At 38.4% G+C, this 19,009-nt stretch overlaps 1 protein-coding gene across 1 annotated transcript in view; it reads left to right on the forward strand.

The window, feature by feature from the left end:
* Nucleotides 1–17,984, forward strand: part of NCK2 (NCK adaptor protein 2) — a 53,015-nt gene extending 35,031 nt beyond the window's left edge. The window contains exons 3-4 of the mRNA XM_033053085.2: nt 6,657–7,378; nt 16,608–17,984. Of these exons, the coding sequence (XP_032908976.1) occupies nt 6,657–7,378; nt 16,608–16,802 (917 nt within the window). The 3' untranslated portion in view covers nt 16,803–17,984. The remainder of the gene's footprint in view (nt 1–6,656; nt 7,379–16,607) is intronic.
* The last annotated feature ends 1,025 nt before the right edge of the window (nt 17,985–19,009 follow it).

Below are 19,009 nucleotides of genomic sequence, written 5' to 3' on the forward strand. Positions count from 1 at the left end.
TTATTATTATTATTATTATTCTTATTTTTTCCTCTGGGTATTTATATTGGGAGTTCTCCTAGTTAATTTATTTGACTTCCTCAAATTTATCAGGCTCAAACCTGTTTATCTTGAATCTTTCAGCTGTTTAATGGAAGTTGTTGTTTTAAAATATTTTAAGAAGGTTAAAGTTTTCAGTGCTCTGGAGTGCTTTGTTCCATTTTGAATTGGAATGGGTTTATTTTTAAAGAACAAAACCCATTACTATAAAAAAATAGTTGAAATGAAAATATTTCCATTAAAATTGTACTGTACTCATGTTCTTTGTGTGGCTTCTATGATTTTATAGGGTTCATTGGGTGTTTTTTATAACCATAAAGCAAGTGGTACTGTTAAAAGCGTTTTGCTCTAGAGGGAAGGTGCCTAAATGAAAACGCATTAAAATTAATATGAAAAATTTTACAAGTAATTACTTTGTTTTGGGTAGTTTTTTGTTGTGTTTTTTGGTTGCTTTTTGTTTTTGTTTTTTTTTTTAATTCAGAGGGTAATGATCAGTAATATTTTTAGAATTTGAGTTACTGGGTAATTAATATTTCCCATCAAAGTTTTTTTTTTTAAAGTTCTTTTTTTCCCATAAATAAATTTTCAAATATTCATGTTAAGTTTGAAATCCATGCTTTGACAACCTGTATGAGAGTTGTGGGTGTAATGTGTCCTTTTCAGCTCTGGTATCAGTTTCTGTGTTTTCATTAGGTGATAACAGCATATTTTAGTTTTTTAATTGAAAAAAAAGCTTGTTGTATTTGTAAATAGACTATGAAAGCAAGTACCTGTTGGTATTTGATGCACTATTAGTTCATGATCTCTTTGACTATTTTCTTGCTCAAGTTACTTTTTTGCCAGTTTACAGCTTTGTAGTAATGCATACTAATTTATCAGAAAACTTCTTTCAAATGTAAAGGGTTTAATACATTATAGAAAATTCTGGCTTGTTATGATGAAAATCTATTAAGATATGTAAATATGGCAGTAGATTAAAATGTACAAATAGTTGGCTTTCTAATTGCCGTGGGGAGAGCTAACAGCTTTACTCAGCAGCATCCATTTTTATATTTTCAGCTGCATATTTAGACTTAAAACTGGCTTCTCCAACACTGATGCAGGATATTTTAAGAACACAATTTAATAGAACTCTAGTCCCTTAAAGACAAAGTAATTTTCAAAACTCAGTTGTATTGAGACACTTTTGTTGTTTTTGCATGTATTCTATAATTTAAAGGTCCTTCCTTAATTGTTCTTGATATTTGAATAACAAGCTATTGGAGGATTCTTAAGGAGTTGTATCTATTATATTTAGTAGTATTTGGTCTTTTTCACTGAGTTCTGAATTGAGGAATTCTGTTTTGGATATTTGGTATTGCACTTATGATTTCTCAAAGCAGTCATTTCTTGTATTGCAACATTTTTCTGAAAGAGTTTTTGGGGTTTTTTTTGTCCTGTGATTTTGATTTGATGTGCAGGTAAGCTGCAGAAAATATCTTTGCTCATCATTTGTATATTAAAATTATGTATTAAAATCAGAGAAGGTTTTAGAAAAGGTGGATTGGGGGAATTCAGATGACACTGATGACTTGCCAACAATTTCTCAGAAATTCATCTGTACTGAATAATGATTTTTGTATATGGAAGAGGGAAAAATATAAAAGACAGTGATATCAAATCAAAAGACAGTAATAGCAAATCAGGTATCAAATGAAATTAAATTTTTTTCAGAAAAGAAATGTAACTGTATTTAGTTTAAAGTTAAGTTACGTACAAGATTTTACAAATTTAGGGAGCAGTCTTGGGAAGGGAATGCTAGAGAATTTAACTACCTTTAAATACCTTTAATGTTTGATTCATGTTATTCTTAAGCAGAACTTAATAACCATGAGTATGGATAAGCCTGTGGAGATGTTCTTTTATCTCTGGGGATGATCGGATGCAATTAAAATACAAAATGTGGTCACTCATCAGTTTCAGACAAGGATACCAGCTTGCAGGAACATGGAAATACTTGCCAAATAAAATTTCATTAAATTAGGATGTTGTCTGTTTTATAAATAGACTCTTTCTAGTAATGGTAGTATGGAATATTAAACTATAATTAGCAAATTAAATACAAACCTATACTAGTGGCAAAAAATCCCTTTCTGTGCAAGTGTTATGTATGTGTTTGATAAGGTATGTTATAAGATCATGTTTTAAATATAATTAAACTGGTTTATCCTATGAACCAATTTTCAGAGAGGTTGTAGCTCTGCAGCCTTGTTTCAGTGCCATCACTGAAGGCAAAAGACAGAGAGAAAAATCCTTTTTTTTTTTTTTTTTTTTTTTTTTTAGCAGGAGAAGGCTGGACAGGTGGGGCATCTGTTCTGAGAGGCAGCCAAGCTTTGGCCAGGAGCGTGACCAGCATGGCAGGAGACTCATGTAGGGGTAGGGGAACTGGCACTGTCCCAGCATTGGGCCAGAGGAGATTGACCAGAGGGAAATTCCACCACTTTGAGCTTTGGGCTTGGGGGAGCTCAAGGGAAGTCTAAGGAGGATGAGATGGGAAGGCTGGAAAAGCTGTGTGGAGAGGGAATTGGAGATGCAAGCTCGAGGACCTTATAGGTACAATGTCTCAGGCAAAAGCTGGTAATGAAGGGATGCTTGCACAGTGGAAACTTAAGGGACAGGAAGCAAATTCATAGGAAACTGGTCTTCAGCCTACTGCTCAAAAAACAAGCTATTCTTTGGAGCTGCAGCTGAGCTAGGAAAGGAAGACAGCACGTAGTGATGCGACAGGCACGTTTCTGAGTTTCCCTAGCACTAACCATGGGGCCAGAGCATTTCTTTCACTGTAGAAAAGAGGAGGAGGATTTGCACTGATTCCCTTCTCAGTAAATGTTGCTAACTAGTTGATTTTTTTTTTTTGTCTCAGTAATATATCCTCAGAATTATACCAGCTCACATCACTTGCCAATGTATTTATACAAGTGAAAATGAAGTAATTACTGTGGGTAACTTGTAGATTGTGAATAGTATTACTTCCTACAAATTGCAGTAACAAGTCTTTCTGCTCCTTTGCAATGCTTCTTTTCCTCTCATTTGAAAGCTAACCTCTTGCTTTAGATTACTCCTTATGACAACTATTTGTGTTACAAAGGATTATGGCTTCCGTAGGTTACAGATGAACTGTAACCACTGAGTTAGAATAGGAAAAACACAGTTGTAGCAGATAGGTAGATAGATTTGTAGATAGGTTTTCATTAGAATAAGGCAATAAAACATACCAAAACTGTGTCTGTAATTGCAAGTATATTAAACTTTTCAACATGTACCACCCAAAGTGCTCGAATGTTTTGTTTTCCATGAAATCCTTTATATGGGTTTCATTCCATTTGAACATAAGAATAGGGATCCCTTTACAAATAGTAGTAATTGAACATTTCTGTAAGTAGGTAGGTAGTGTTTACTCTTCTAGAGAGGACTCATGTAGATTGTACTTTTTTAATGGAGTTGTGTTTTTTGTTATAGATCCATATACAAAGTTTATAATTGTCCTGACTTTATTCTTGCTTAGTTGTGATGAGCCATCCCACTAAACTGTATTTTTAGACTTCCCCAAGGAAATGAAGCTTACATTAGTCATGCTGTCGCAGTCAGCTGTCATAGTCCGTCCATCTGTCCATCCTTGATAACTCAGCCAATTTTAGACAAACTTGACAGACTGGCAGAGATAAACTAACTAGTTTTCTCCAAGTCTGTGCCTGGGAGAGTCACTGCTGGTGTCCCTCACTGGGGGAGAAGCCAGAGCAACCCCAACTCTTTGCTCAGCCCAGGCAGAGCTGAAAGGCAGTGGGGCACCAGGCATGTGGGCCAGCCCAACAAAGGTAGAGAGGAGGGCAGCACCAGGGGACAATGGAGTATGCTATGAAGGCATTCTGGACATGGCAGTGGGGAGCTAGAGATATGAGAAGGACCTGGGGATGTGGAAACAATCATATGATATGGGGACTTAGTATGAATCCTGCAGGAGATGGGGGAGGAAGAGGAGGAATAGCTTGGCAGGAGGTATAAAGAGAAAAACAGGAACAGATTTCCTTCATTCTGCTCATGGAACAACTTGTTTCCTCTTCAGTCATAGACATAGTTGTGAATGTTGCAACCTCACATAAAAAATGATTCTTAGATAATATGCGTGCCCTTCGCTGTGCCTGACTGCAGATGGGTCTCTGCATAGTTCCTGTGGTCAAACCACCTGGAAAGTCTTCGGTGCACTTTGCTGCTATTGCAAAAGGTTGATCTCTACTATGCTGTCAGCCTTAAAAAGTTTGTTCACATGAAATGGTAAGCTTAAACTGAAGAACTCCTGTTGTCTTTATTGACAGAAATTAGAAATTTTCCTTTTTTTTTTAATTTTCCCAAATTTGTAATTATTTATGTTTAATGGGCATGATAGGAAGCAACATTTGAAAAGTCAGATACACCATTGGAAGGTCTGTGAAAAAAAGAGGGAATTTATGAGACTCCAGATGGAAGTGTTTGAATTATAACTTTTTCCTAAGTGTTTAGATACCTTTATCAGATTTCAGAGGGGGTTTTTTGAGAAATGTTGGGGTTTTACCTGTTTGTCAACAGTTTTTTCTCTAGATACTTAAGTTTATGGCATTTTCTTGTCACACTACATCCCCATTTCTCAGAGTTATGCTCTGAGTTTCACCTGGTTAGGCCAGCTACTTCACCATCTACTGCTTTTTTCATTAGTTCTACATATCTTCATTAGTGAGCTGATAAAATCCTAAGTTTTTAATCTGGAAGTTTCAGTCTCAGTGGAGGGCTTTATGTAGAGTGAATCTATTGAAATACAGTTGCTTGTTTTCCATGAATTTATAACAAGTAATTTCCCCCTTTTCTTAACAGAACGACCCTTAAGTTGTGTTTGTTTATATCACTGTAATTTAATGCTCGTTAATTCTGAAACATCCTTGTCTTTTTGGTTAAAAATGATCTCTAAACTGATGAAAATTTCCAGTCTTGGCAGAGATCAGAGCCTGACCACCTTCTGATTAGTACTTGCTTGTACACTCTTTTCCTGTGATTGTCTCCCCTAGTACAATAAGCTGCCTCCCTCATTTTGCCTGAAAGTGCAGCCACTGGCTCTTGGCTGAAGTGATGTAGTTAGAATGATATTAGGATGTAGCAGGCTCCAGCAGGAAACAAGGCTCTGCTGGGGAAGGTCAGGAAACACTTTAGGATCATCAGAATTTTCTGCCATCTTCTGAGACCATAAGACCATGTATTAATGTATTTAACCCTTCTAACCAGTGATCCCTGCATGGTTATGTGTGCACTGTCTGTGCTGCCCAAATAACTGTGAAGTAAGCATGAAGTTTTGTGGTGAACAAGCAACTTTGCTGAAGATGCCCACTGTATATGCAAGTACATGTATATCTAAATATTAAAACACACTTTTTGGCAGCAGAGTGGCTGGATTGAATAGGCCTGGATTATTAAAAAAGAAATAGCATGCATCTCCTTGTTTCAGATTATTCGAAGAAACAAAGTACCTTTATTTATTTTCCTTCCATGAAGTATTCCAAAATCAGCATGTGTGCTCTTGTGTCTCAACAAAATCTTTCACCTGCCACCCAGGCTCTATGTATGGAGAATGGAGAAAAGTACAAATGCTCTATTTCTGTGATGGTTTTGCTTTCTGTCCCTTGTGTGACATTTTGGGTGTTGCTTGGTTGTGCTAGACTGAGACATAATCTCTTGTTTTTCAGATATTCTATAAGTGAATTTCATAAGAGAGGGCTACTTGTTCACTTTATTTATTATTTAGTTTATATGTAAACTTGGACAGGGGTTGCTGCAATGTTTGAAATGTTTTTCTGTTTCAACAGACATTAGTATGGTTTCTGTAATGTAAAAAAAAAAAAAAAAAAAAGATGATGTGTTCAAAGTTATTGTTGTTTCTTCTGTACATTGTATTTAACACTATAATTAAAGCCATGACAGGACATCAGACTTTAGAGGTTATAGGGAAACATATGCAAATGGTCTTCCTCATCATCAGGTTTCTGCTGCTACAGTACATGATGAAATGTAGGTGAAAAAGGTGTGGGTTTCAGAAGGGGGGTTACAGTTGGAAGGAATTACAGCTGTGCAGCCTGGGTACTGCCAGAGCAAAGAGAACAATACAATCTGCAGAGAAGCTTTAGCTTTTATTTCTGTGCTTGTTAATTTTTGTAGGTTTTCTTTCACTTTTTGTTTGAGCCAAATTGAAGTCATCTCTAAAATTAAAAGGCATGGTCATTTGGCTGGAATTTAAAGGTACATAACAGCAAGCTCAAAAACGTTTCAGTGATTAGCTATTCTCCTAGTGAAGAAATCACTGTGTTTAAGTGTTTAAACTCTGCTACTTCTGAGAAGAGAAGTCATTATAACACAAGTTGCTCGTTACCTAATGGTGCATCAGGTGGATATTGAGAATCTCTTAAAGGTGTTGATATTTCGTGGCTATGTAGTGTTGCAGAAGAGATCTTCATTTAGCAATATTGTTGAAGTGAAGATACGGCATGTCACCACATCCAACTTTAGCAGTCTGGGGACGAGCATTCCAAGTGACCACTTTACATTTCTGTCTTTAACAGGCTTGGGAAAAACCAAGAGAAAGACGAGTGCGAGAGACGCCTCCCCCACTCCGAGCACAGACGCAGAGTACCCTTCCAACGGCAGCAGCGCCGACCGGATTTATGATCTTAACATTCCTGCCTACGTGAAATTTGCCTATGTTGCCGAGAGGGAGGACGAACTGTCCCTCGTTAAAGGGTCCCGAGTGATTGTCATGGAGAAGTGCAGCGACGGCTGGTGGAGAGGTAGCTACAATGGACAGATCGGCTGGTTCCCTTCCAATTACGTGGTAGAGGAGGTTGAGGAGGCAACTGCAGATTCACCCAGCTTTCTGAGCCTAAGGAAAGGCGCTTCCATGAGTAACGGCCAGGGCACCAAAGTACTCCACATCGTTCAGACACTGTACCCATTCAGCTCGGTCACAGAAGAAGAGCTCAATTTTGAAAAAGGGGAAACGATGGAAGTCATTGAAAAGCCAGAAAATGACCCAGAATGGTGGAAATGTAAAAATTCCAGAGGTCAAATCGGTCTTGTCCCTAAAAACTATGTAGTAATCATTAGTGATGGTCCTTCCATGAACACTTCCCATCCACCTCAGATAAGCTACACGGGACCATCTTCTACTGGACGATTTGCTGGAAGAGAATGGTATTACGGGAACGTTACCCGGCACCAAGCAGAATGTGCCCTGAACGAAAGGGGAGTGGAAGGAGATTTCCTTGTTAGAGACAGTGAATCTTCGGTAAGTGGTGCTCAGCCTGCAGGTTTGTAACCCCCCAAGCACAGCACTTAACAGATTCACTCTCTTTCCATCCTTAAAGAAGTGAACAGGGTGTCAGCAATACCAACCAATACCCTCCCTGCTTGTGGGAATTGGTCTGTCAGTGAAATGCAGTGACATTTACACTGAAATTTAACAGCTGTGGTCTGTATTATCCAGGGGTTTTTTAGATTTGTGGACAATCAAGTAAATATTTCAGGTTTCCATTTGGATTTTTTTGTGTGTTTCTCATGCAATCCTCAAATTTAAAGCACTACAAGGTGAAATGATTCTAGTTGATTGAAAATTTGGTCATTGATTTGATCTTAAAGCTATTTTCAAATAGAATCCTTGCATTGGTCAGTTCTGTTCTGTTTTTAATTGAACAATTATATAGTTTCTTTATTATAGTCCCATTTTAATGTATTTTTGATCTACTTAGATTGTTTAGATAAAGTTCTTATTGTATCTTATTGAGGTTATGTACAACAGAGAGGGTCAAGTCAGCAGCTCATATGCCTTGTCAATTGAGCCTTGGTGACATCAGAGGGATCTGAGTAATGCTGGTTATGGTTCATGTAATTCTGAAAGTTCAGATTTAAAATTCAGCTGAAAGGACTTTCATGTATGCTGAGGCCAGAGAATTTGCAGTTAAAGCACTAAAATTTAATTAACCTTTGACTGTGATTTTGAGAAGGTGATGGATTTTAATCTTACATTATACATAACATTGACAAAACTGACAAAGTAAAATTTTATAACAGTCCCAGATATTTTTATCTGAAGACAGTGTTGTCTGATTAGGTTTCAGGCACCTCTCCTTGATGAATTTGCTCTGCAAAAAACATGATAGGTATCAAACTACCCTTTCTTTGAAACTCTGTGTCATTGAATTCCTATTTCTACTTAATTGCAATCACTAAACAAAGGCAAATGCAAATAAACCACAGGAGAACAGGAAAAAGATTAGAGATTAAATAAAAATAAACTAGAGGAAGATAGGAAGAAAAATAGAAATTTAGAAAACATGGCTGGTTTGCAGAGGCTGAGTGGAATCAAGTTTTAGTCAACAGAAGAAAATACTGATGTGGGACACACAGTCTTCTAAAAAGTAGAAAGGCACTGGAGAATTATGGTAATCATTAAATTATAGTAGTTCCTTTTTTTCCCCAACATTCTTTTTCTACCAGCATCCTGTCTGATAGGGGCATACTGGATGTGGTGGATTCTTGGCATGTCTTTCCAGCAGGTAGAAGCTTACTTTCAGATCTAGAGGCTGATTGTGATTTATCCTGAGACTGAAGCTATCAATTTCCTTTAACCTCTTGGGAAAGTGCCAGAAGGAGAGTTTGCAAATTAATACATTACTTAAAATACAAAAATGTTTACCTATTTCTCAGTGCATGACATGTCACAGTGACCACTATGCTATTGGCTTCATTTTTTGCTCTTAAGAGTCTGCCTCTCTCTGGAGTAAACGAAGAACACAGTAACCTTTTAATTTAATGTGACATCATAATACTAAATCCTTTTATTCAAAGCAATTTCAAACTTTTTGCCTGCATTGTTGCTGGAGAAGTCATTGCTTTGGAGTACAAAAGGAGTACAAACAATTTTAGTATCTAACACTTAGTGGGATAACAGAAAATTTATTCAGTTCATATCACGGCAATGTTTTTGCACACCTGCAGGGGAAAAAAAAAGGACTCAGTTGAGGAACTTATCTTTTTTCCTTTTTATACTCTTTATCTGGTCTTGCATACCCTATATTTGAGATTCTTAGCAATGAGAAAACTGTAGTTATGCATATAAATGTCTCTCTTGTATTAGTACTGCATGAGTGTTTTAGTTTTTATTAGGCTTTAAAAAATAATTTACTGCATCTCAAACTTCTGTCTGCCCTAATCTTTGTGTATTATTCCATCATATAGTGTGTTTATGTATGTGAATTACAAAAATAGTGAGGATTGCTAGTTTTTTCCCTGGAGAGTCTCAAGTGATAAAGTGAATGGACATACTTGATAGCATTGAGAAAAGGATTGTAAAAATCTATTTCAAACCTATTATGTATGGAATAAAGAAAGAGTTTAGCAATAACTCATAAATTTCTGGCAGTTGCTGTATTTCACACGTGTGACTAGAGAGGTTGTTCGTACTGTGGCTAAAAGTCACCAGGAGTGTCTTCACAATGTGAGCAGATGGTCTTGATTAGAGAGAGCAGACTGAGCAGAGCCAAGTTGTCAGCTCTCTGATTTGCTCATCTGACCACCAGACCAGCACTTCCCATTACACTTAAACTCACCTATTAAAGCTGTGGATGCAGGGGTTATTCCTTTCTAGAAAGGCCCATAGATAAAACTGTGAGTCATGCTGCCAATCCTGTGCCTGGTTTTTGACCTGTTTTAGAGTTTTCCATAGCCTTCCATCACCATAGTTACAATAATTGGTCTGCATAAAAGTTTTCCATAGATTTCAATTTTTTCTTGTTACTGAGCTATGAAAAGGTCTCCTTGGATAGATGAAGGTTTGTATTATTCTGTATTCGCTTGATGGGACTGTCATGTTTTTGTGTTTCAAGTGTTAGTAGCAGCAAGATTTTGCAGTATTTCTCTAGGTTTATCAGATTTTTGTCTCACAGCTAGATTCCTTTAGCCAAAAATATGCTGCTCATTAACACTTAGATCTACAGGATGCTGCCATAGATGAGAATAACCTGAGATGAACTCTGTAAGGTAGCTAGAAGCCTGATTATCTTCATTAATTACGAAATACTATTATTAGAACCATAAACTTGTTTGAACCATTTAAGCCTGTAGTTTATGTAACAGGCACAGTTGCCCACTGATAACATTTTTGCCAACTGTGTTATACCTATTTAATGTCACCTTAGTTCTGGAGATGTAAAAGAACTGGGCATGTGCCCAGTTAGAAATACTGCTAACTAGTTGTTCTTTCTGTTGTAGACTGCTAGGTTAATGAAATCTGCAGTTTGTCTCATTTAAGTAACAAAACAATGAACAAAAAAATGCAGATTTAATCTATGCGGTCTCTGCAGAGCCACTTTTTGGATTTCAGGCTCTTCAATAGTCAGATTTTTTCCTCTCTTTGTGTAGTTACTAACCCAAGACAAACATGTCTTGGTTGATACTGGTGGTCTTGGTTGGGTGGATGATTTTCATGCTTTGAAGATCTCAAATTTCACTGCATACAGAAGCAAATTTGGGTGAGAAAGGATTGTTTTGTTCAGATTCACACCAGGAAACAAGTGTGCTCACTAGTACTGTAGATAACAGGAAGCACTAGTGTGTCACCTCCAGCTTCTGAGCGGAGCTTTTGCTGCAGACACCCTTCAACTTCAAAGGGAGCTTCTGTCAGAGCTTGTGGGCCCCTTGCAGTCCTCTGCAGGTGGGTGTGAAACTGGTGATCAGGCAAACACCAGTGCTTTGTAGTCCTATGAAGTCTTCTCATGAAGCAGAGAAGGTGTTATTTTTCTCAGACTATGCAAATTTTTGGATGATTTCAGGAGCAGTTATTCATTAGGAAGTAATGGCTACCTTCTGTTGATAGTGTCACAGCATCCAAAATGCAGCAATCTATCCTAAACAGGGTTGCAGGGTATAGTTTTAACATGATACTGATGATTTTGGGTGTATTAATGTGATTTAATACTGAGGATTGTAGATGTGACTGGATTTGTCAGTTTTTTGAGGTCATATTTGGCTTTTCTGTTCTTCGTCTAGCAATAATGACAATGGAGGGAGGAGGCAGAGGTTGGGAGTTGGTATGTTTTTTGAGGTGCTAATTCCATAGCATTCAGAGTGTCTCATGTTTTCCTGGGGTTTTAATCCTGCAACAATCCTGGATAGAAGCAATGAAATATGGCAACTATTTAAAAAGTGAGCATTGGTCATGTTCTGTGACATGCAGTGATTGATAAGTACAGCAGACATGAGGAGAAAGTTTTCCTTTGAAAACAGGCATAAGGAAATATCCTAGTGACTTATTTTAAAGGGAAGAACAGAAATCTTATTAGAGCTATAGTTGAAGATCATTGATACCAATTTGTATTTCTGACCTGTGTCATATTGATTTTGGAACATGACCATTACATAGGGAGGAGAATGGTATTTGGTTATATCCAAATGAAACAGAAGGGGTAGAAAAAGGAATTAACTCTCCCAGATGGTTCTTTCCAGCCTGACCTTAGATCTTTGAGCTATGACTTTGAGTTTTTTGGCTGGTTGATTGAGTAAGAGGAGAATTGAGGGAAGACTTGGATATGGAAGTGGAAGGAGTTGGGGACCCCAGGACACACTTGCTGATGGGAGCTCAAAGAATCTGGAGTACTTTGAAGAATGAGTGCCTGAGAATATCTTTTTTTGGAGAAGGGGCATTGGTAAATGGAATTGGACTGAAAGGGAAAATTTGAAATAAGTTACAGGATGAGTAAAAGACTTTCAGAAGAAACTGTTTTTCACAACCTTGCCATTTATAAGTGATAAAATTATAATTTCATTCTCAAATTGAGAGTCTGTGAGAGTGTGAAGAGGGAACTCTGGTTTTGCCATTTCACTTGTTTTTCCTTATATTGCTTTATCACTTGTTTTTGTGGTAGTTTTCAGTTGAGTTTTCTTTTTAAAGATTGTTCATTTCCTCACTGAAGAAATAAAGAAACCAACCTTTCCTACCTTTTGTTTTCCACGTACTGTAGGCACCAGCTGGCTCATGGTCATCTCTAGATATAAGCAGGTGTTAAAATAAAGGAATTGAAAACAATTCAAAATACTACTACACCTGGACTGTAGGGGCATTTAGAGCTAATCTTTAATTTTCTGCTTTAGGAATTGATTTAACTTCAGGTTAGGTTTTTCAGGTTTAGGTCTTTCCAATTATGATGGTGCAGAAATATTCATAGTTTCACTGTCACAAAGCTATGCTCTGTAACTCTGTTGTAGAATCATCAACTCTTCTATAGACTTAAGGGATTAAAACTTACTTCTGATGTGCCTTTATATGGTGTATCTTTTATTCCTGGAAAAGTTAGTGTGTAAACATCCAAATGTAGCAATTAATTTAAGAGGAAGAAGAGAGAAAAATTGACCAGCAGTTAGAACAAAACAACTTAACCAGTAAATAAATTAAACAGACTTGGAGCAAATCCAAGGAGGACAGCAGGGAACCAACTCAAACTGCATTGAACCAGCATACTTTAAAATGGTAGTGTTAAGAGCAATAGTTTATTTAGATTTTTTTTTTAATAGTATTTTTAATGAATTTGCATTTGTTAGGGCAGGAAGGAACCGACATAAAACCAAAAACTAGTCCAATTGCTTTTGCTGTTCATTCTTGAGTCATATAAAAGTTACTACTCTGAGAGCAATAAAGGGTTTCAGGATTTTTGCAACAGCTGTTTGAGCTCTTCCATCTCTTTGCACCGGATGATGGCTCTCAAAAGAGTTAGATCAGCCTTTCCGCTTTCTACATTTTTTAAAATTAAATCAGATAATGAAAAGAATAAACTTTGTAACATTCTACAGAAAATATGATAATGTCTTCTACTTATGTATCAATCTAACAAGCAGGCTCCAGGGCTGTGGAGAATAGACAATAGTTCATGAGAAATGTACCTTCGCTAAGGTTATAATTAAACTGGCAGAAAGAGGATTTAATGTATTGTGTGGATCGCCTCAGCGGGATAGAAGTCTGACCAGTGCCTGGGTCATAGGACAGTAGGTCAGAGGTCCAGCCATCTCTCTGTGTGTCATTAACACATCCTTTATGGCCTAGAAATAATGATTCTTAACAGATACATGGAGGTTTGAAATCTCATAATTTTGGCATGCTAAAAAAACCTGTACTTTGTTAGAAACTATTGAAACTTTTTTGAGAGCAAAGTGATTATTTAATTTATTTTTAAGCTTTTGCCATAGCAATGTTTCCTGTTCCTAAAACAAACAAAAAAAAAAAGTTTAGTTCAGATTATGAACTTTCCGTTTTTAAGTTCTCCTGTTTTAATTGAGGACCTTTTGGTTGCTGGTTTTTGTTTGGTGTAGACATCACCCATGGAAACAGCAGAACTTAGTCAGCAAGATTTGATACTGTGTTTTGAATCTTAATTGACTAATTTGTACTTGCTGCCTCCATCTGTCCTTGGTGACACCCTACAGACCTTCCTGTGTTCAGGGCACAGCGATGAGCACACTGCCCAGAGCACATGCCCTAAATTTCTCCTCCATGAGCCCAGCATCCCAAAGCTTCTGGAGAGCTTTGTGCTGACCTGTGCTTTGTTACTGTTGAATGGCTGCAGCTTAGAACTATGGAGATTCCACTGGAACCAGGTCCCAGCCTGTATGGATATGGCTACTGGAGGGTTTGTGCACACTGCATTCTGGGCTTTAAAGTGTTTATATAGCCAGGTCAGTTTTAACCCAGTGGGGTAGGTGCTGAAACAAGCCAGTTTCAGTGTGAGTTCTGTGCAACCTTCTTTGTGATGCTGCTGAGCCAGGGGCTTAATATCAGAGATATCTGGCTTAAAATAGCAGATTTCATACTTGGAGTTAGGGATGGATGACAGGGCACAAAATGTATCTTGGGTGGAGTGTTGGAAATCCCAAAGATACACTCTTATGCACATTTCTTTCCATCACTTTCTCCCACCCTTCCCAGTCCCCCTTGGCAGTCACAGAAAATGTTCCATGTATTTTGAGCCAGTGGCTGCTCAGTGCCAGAAGAAGCCTTCCTGATCGAGCCTGTGCTGACCTGGTCAAGGCCTGGTGTCCCTGGATTATAGATAGAACAAGTAATTATCCTATGGGTGTTGCATAAAATATTTTTTTAAGAAGTGATGCCTGTTGATCTAGAATGTAGTGACTTGAGGTAGAAGAGGGTTAGGTCAAGGGTGTGGGGAGGTTGCTGCTGCCTTTAGTACAGTGCAAAAGGAGAAGAACTGCTGCCCAAAGCTGAGCCTCGAGTCTGAGGAATTGGACCAGAGCCAGATCAGCAGGCATGACAAGAGCTTTGTTTGCTGTGGGCAGGGCATGTGGAATCAGAAGGCAGGCAGTAAAAACATTAGTGCTAAAACAGGTGAGGGAGAGATTCAAGAGATGAGATTTTGGGATAGGCGGGATGTGAGGGATGTGTGGAGAGAGACCCATTTTATTGCAGGAACAAAGACAGCATGTCTAAGAAAATGCTCTCCTCCAATTTGTTCGGGTATGTACTCAGTGTGTGTTTGACCCCTCACAAATGCAGTGTAGAGGACTTGGGTTTCATAAAGTCTGGTGTCACCAGTAACACGGGCAGGCTCCTGACTCCTCCACTTGGTTCTCTGCCGTGCTCAGGATTGTTCCTAAGGCAGTGCTGTGAATCAGGTGGTTTTGTTTAGCCTGGGCAAGCACAAGTTTGCAGTGCTGGCCCAGCCAAAGCAGTGGCATGGTGGGGAGAGGACTGAGGGACACAGTAAGGTTGTGTCAAAAGCCTGGCATGTGCCTTTGGCAGGTTGTGCTTGAAGCCATGCCTTCAGTGAGCTGAGACACTGCAGCAGTACCTGTGGAGTAGCACCAGGCATTCCTTAGCTCCATTAAGAGCTTGTTGCAAGCTCCACTGTGTGCTTTTTATTATTCATTTTCCTGCTGGCTGGTGACACCTACTTCCACACACTTCTCACAGGGCAAACCCGTGTTTCCATCTGTCAAATCCCACTCCGACATGGAAGGGAGCACCCAACATTCATCAGAGAATGACAAAAACCATAAGGGTCCAAAAGAAGCTCATGAAATTTTACTAGCAAACTACACACTTGGCATGGAAATCCATGTTTTTCCCCTAGTCTCTAATAGTAAGAGGAATAATAAAAGAAAAGAGGGAAGAAAGAGAAAGTGAAAGGGAGATCAGGTTGCAGAGGAAAGGAGCTCTGCAATCCTGGATCCAGGATCAATCCAGCCAACAGGGTATCCGGGCCTGGGTGGTGCATCACCAAGGCTTTGTGGGGCTACCTGGTTATAGGTAAGTTTTCCTCTGCCTGGATTAGGTTTCTTGCTCTTCATGTAAATGAATCAGTATATGTACTCTTCTGGACCTTTATGGAAATGGGGGTGTTTTCAGGGTCTTTCGGTGGTCTTGATCCCCCTCTACTGGACTTGTCTGCTCCTTGACCTCATTCCCATGCCTGCACTGTTTTGTGTTGTATGGTGTCCATGGACCAGAACAGGAAAATTGGCCCCAGAAAGGTGCTGCCCTGCACATCCTCTCCTCTCTAGCCACATCCTTTTCTAGCTTGCCTGCTTGATTGGTCGTTGGTATTTGAGGCATAGGTAGCAGCACATTAAATCCTTATTGCCCAGGCTTCTACACCATCTCTGTAGTCAGCCAGCAGCAGTAAGTGGCTGGAGACAGAGTTCAGCTGGAAAGCAAGGGACATTGTGTCTTTTCTACTCTTCTATGGTGGTGGCATGTGGTAAAGAAAGTGGAATGGTCTCATTCTGGCTGTTTGGATGACAGTGCTCCTTGTTAAAGCGACTGATTGCCAGGATGAAGAGATTTATCATTAGAAATTATGTCCTGAGTAACTTAATTAGTGCATAAATTCTGTCTTTTGTGGGTGGTGGTGTGATGGTGAGATTTGTACGGTGTTTTTCTTCTATGGCTTCATCTTTTTTTACAAAGAAAGTGTACTCAGTGGGAGAAATTATTCCCCATACATGTGGTAATGAAGATAAAAGGTGTATGTGTTTTTGTTTTTGCAATGTAAAGCAAGAATGGCCCTCTAGTGGTCATGGCTTTTAAAAAAGTGAAATGGGGAATTTTCCACATTTCACCCAAGCAATATTGCAGTAATTGTTTTCTCCAGGGCACTCTAGTGAGGAAGACATGCATGATAAAAATTCTTCTCTTTAACATTCTTGTGCTTCTAGATTGAGTAACTAAGATAATATTTGCAATTTAGTCATGTAATTGGCAACTTCATACTGTGCATCTGGGGAGCTTTCACTTAACTGACTTAACAGCGCACGTTAATAACAATGGCAATTATTTATTGAATAATAGGCTATTGGGTTTCTTAAGTAGCTAAAGCACCGAGCTGTGAAACAAAGACTAATGTAAATTACTGTCAACTATATAGCACAGTTTATTCCTGAAACTGCAAAATTATTCTGTCATTTCATTCACTTTTATGTAATATTTTTTTTTCTCTTTAAATTCTTCTCAACAGCCCAGTGACTTCTCAGTATCTCTAAAGGCGTCGGGGAAGAACAAACATTTCAAGGTGCAGCTCGTGGACAATGTCTATTGTATTGGGCAGCGACGATTTAATACTATGGATGAGTTGGTGGAACACTACAAAAAAGCTCCCATCTTCACCAGTGAACACGGGGAAAAGCTATATCTTGTGAAAGCACTTCAGTGACGTTGAAGATGGACTTGGCCACCTGGGCCTCTTATAACTTACAAGCCTTAGGTCCTAAATTCACTTTTATAGAGCAGAGCAATATCTGAAGCAGGCTTAAGGAATAGGCTCTTTCTAAAGTGTTTGCTCTGTCAGTTGCGGTTTGTCCTTCTTTCTTTTGTTTGCCTCTTTTTGTGTTCCAGTTTTGTTAACCTCTGACCACCTCTCTTCAGGTTGAGAGTTTCCCTTGGGTGGCCATGGCAAACACTCACCTTCCCGGCAGAGTTCAAAACGCCCCTCTCCTGTGTACGTTTACATAGTTAGCTCAGATCAAGGAGGGGCGTTTTCAATTCAAACCAGTGTTAGTTAATCTGTTCAGACTGCTCATGCAGGCAGAACTCTCCGTTCAGAGACATCGGGCACAGTTTGAATGCACTGAAGCTGCAGCTGCTTAAGTGAGAGAGAGTAGACATAACAGTTGTGGCTGTGAGTTCTGTAGCTATATTGCTTACCGAGTAGGATAATACAAAATCTCCTAGTTCCTAGAAGCACTCTTTACACTGTACTCTGCTGTTACATTGCCTCTCTGACTCTTTGTAAAGAGTACACTAATTAAAAGCATTTTATAATAGTACTTCTTAAACTACTATGGTAAGATTGTAGTAAAAGAAAACTAGTGTATTTTGGTCTGTAATTGCAACAAAGAGAAATTTTATTTGAAAGTTGATTACTAGAGAAAGAATAAATGAATTGTAAAGGCTGAATGTTTTGGTAATCTACAACCAAATGTGCCATCCACATAATGCTTTTTCCTCTTGCCCTTCTGCTTGTTTGAATTAAACGATTATGTATTTAATTCTCAAAGTAATATGTATCTGTAGCTGATTGTTGACACTAATACAGAAGATTAATAAAATCTGATCTTGGGACAGGGTGGGGCGGGCTACCAACACTATATATATATTTGCTTTATGGAAAGAAATCTTCGGGTTTTACAGAGGATGGCGTGGTTGGTAGGAAGACACACACAGAATGTTTATGAAGAAAATGCATTTTTCTCTTTTCTTTACATTTAAACTCCTTTATGGTTTAAATATACAGTCTTTAGATGGCACATTCCTGAGATTGAAGAAGGGATCATGAGATCTCTAAATCTTGCATACTCAGTTTTTTGGATATTGTAATAAAAAAGGTATTACGTCATGATGGAGTACTGGATTTATCCTTGGGTGGTAGTTCTGGTGTTACTTTAGCAAGGTGAAATAGAGTAAATAATGAATTTGTTTGTCTTGGAATTTGTGTGGCATAAAAAGAAATTATCTGCGACTGCAGAGGACAGTTTTGATATGAGACAGTGTCTAATGAACTCTGTGTTTCTTGTTTCTGTGATAATTAAGTCCATTCATAGCTTCCATGAAAACTGCAAGATGGACCTATTTCCTGGTACCTCTTTGCTATTAAAACACATTTCTTATCTATGCTGTGTTTCAGCCAGTAGTAGTGCAACTACCTCTGTGTGTAACTCTAGAGCAGGTTAAGCAGCTACCAGCACTGTCTGACTTGCTTTGGGGTAAATCATGCCACTGCCAGGAGACTGCACTGGCACCTTTGCAAATGAACTGCAGTCTTGCTCAGATCCAAGAGGAAAATACAATTTCTGAAGTTCTATGCACATACTACTTTTACACCACTCTTGAAATCTTATTTCTGTAAGGTTTTCTGAATTGACAGCTTGTATTGGAACTAAAAAAATGTATTTTTCTGTATGTGCGTTAACTAAAAATTGGGCAGTGACACTTATGGTTGATAAAGCTTAATGAAAGAAAGCAGTGATTCAGAGCAATCCAAAATGGTCATGCATTATCCTGAAGAGCACCTACCCACAACTGTCTTCTAAGAAGATAGAATTTTCCTTAGGAAGTTCATGAGAAGTACCAGTTGTTTACAACTTACCTACGTAAGGACTCCACAGTGGGCTTCTTAAACCTCATGACTGAATTCTGCAGAGAATGTAGGGATTTGCCTTCTAATACCTAGTTTTTTCTTTGGGTGAATCTAAGCATGTAACAGGTATGGCAATAACATTGAGAAAGTCAGCTATATGTTGTATAAGTATTTTCAGGTTTGAGTGAGTTGCTTTTTAGTCTTACTGTCCCTTGGTAGTATTTACAAAAATTATATATGGCAATGGTTTACCTTTTCAGTAAACTGATTAGTTACTGTTTCAT

The sequence above is a fragment of the Catharus ustulatus genome, chromosome 2 (assembly GCF_009819885.2).
Source record: "Catharus ustulatus isolate bCatUst1 chromosome 2, bCatUst1.pri.v2, whole genome shotgun sequence".
In the NCBI taxonomy this organism is placed as follows: Eukaryota; Metazoa; Chordata; class Aves; order Passeriformes; family Turdidae; genus Catharus; species Catharus ustulatus.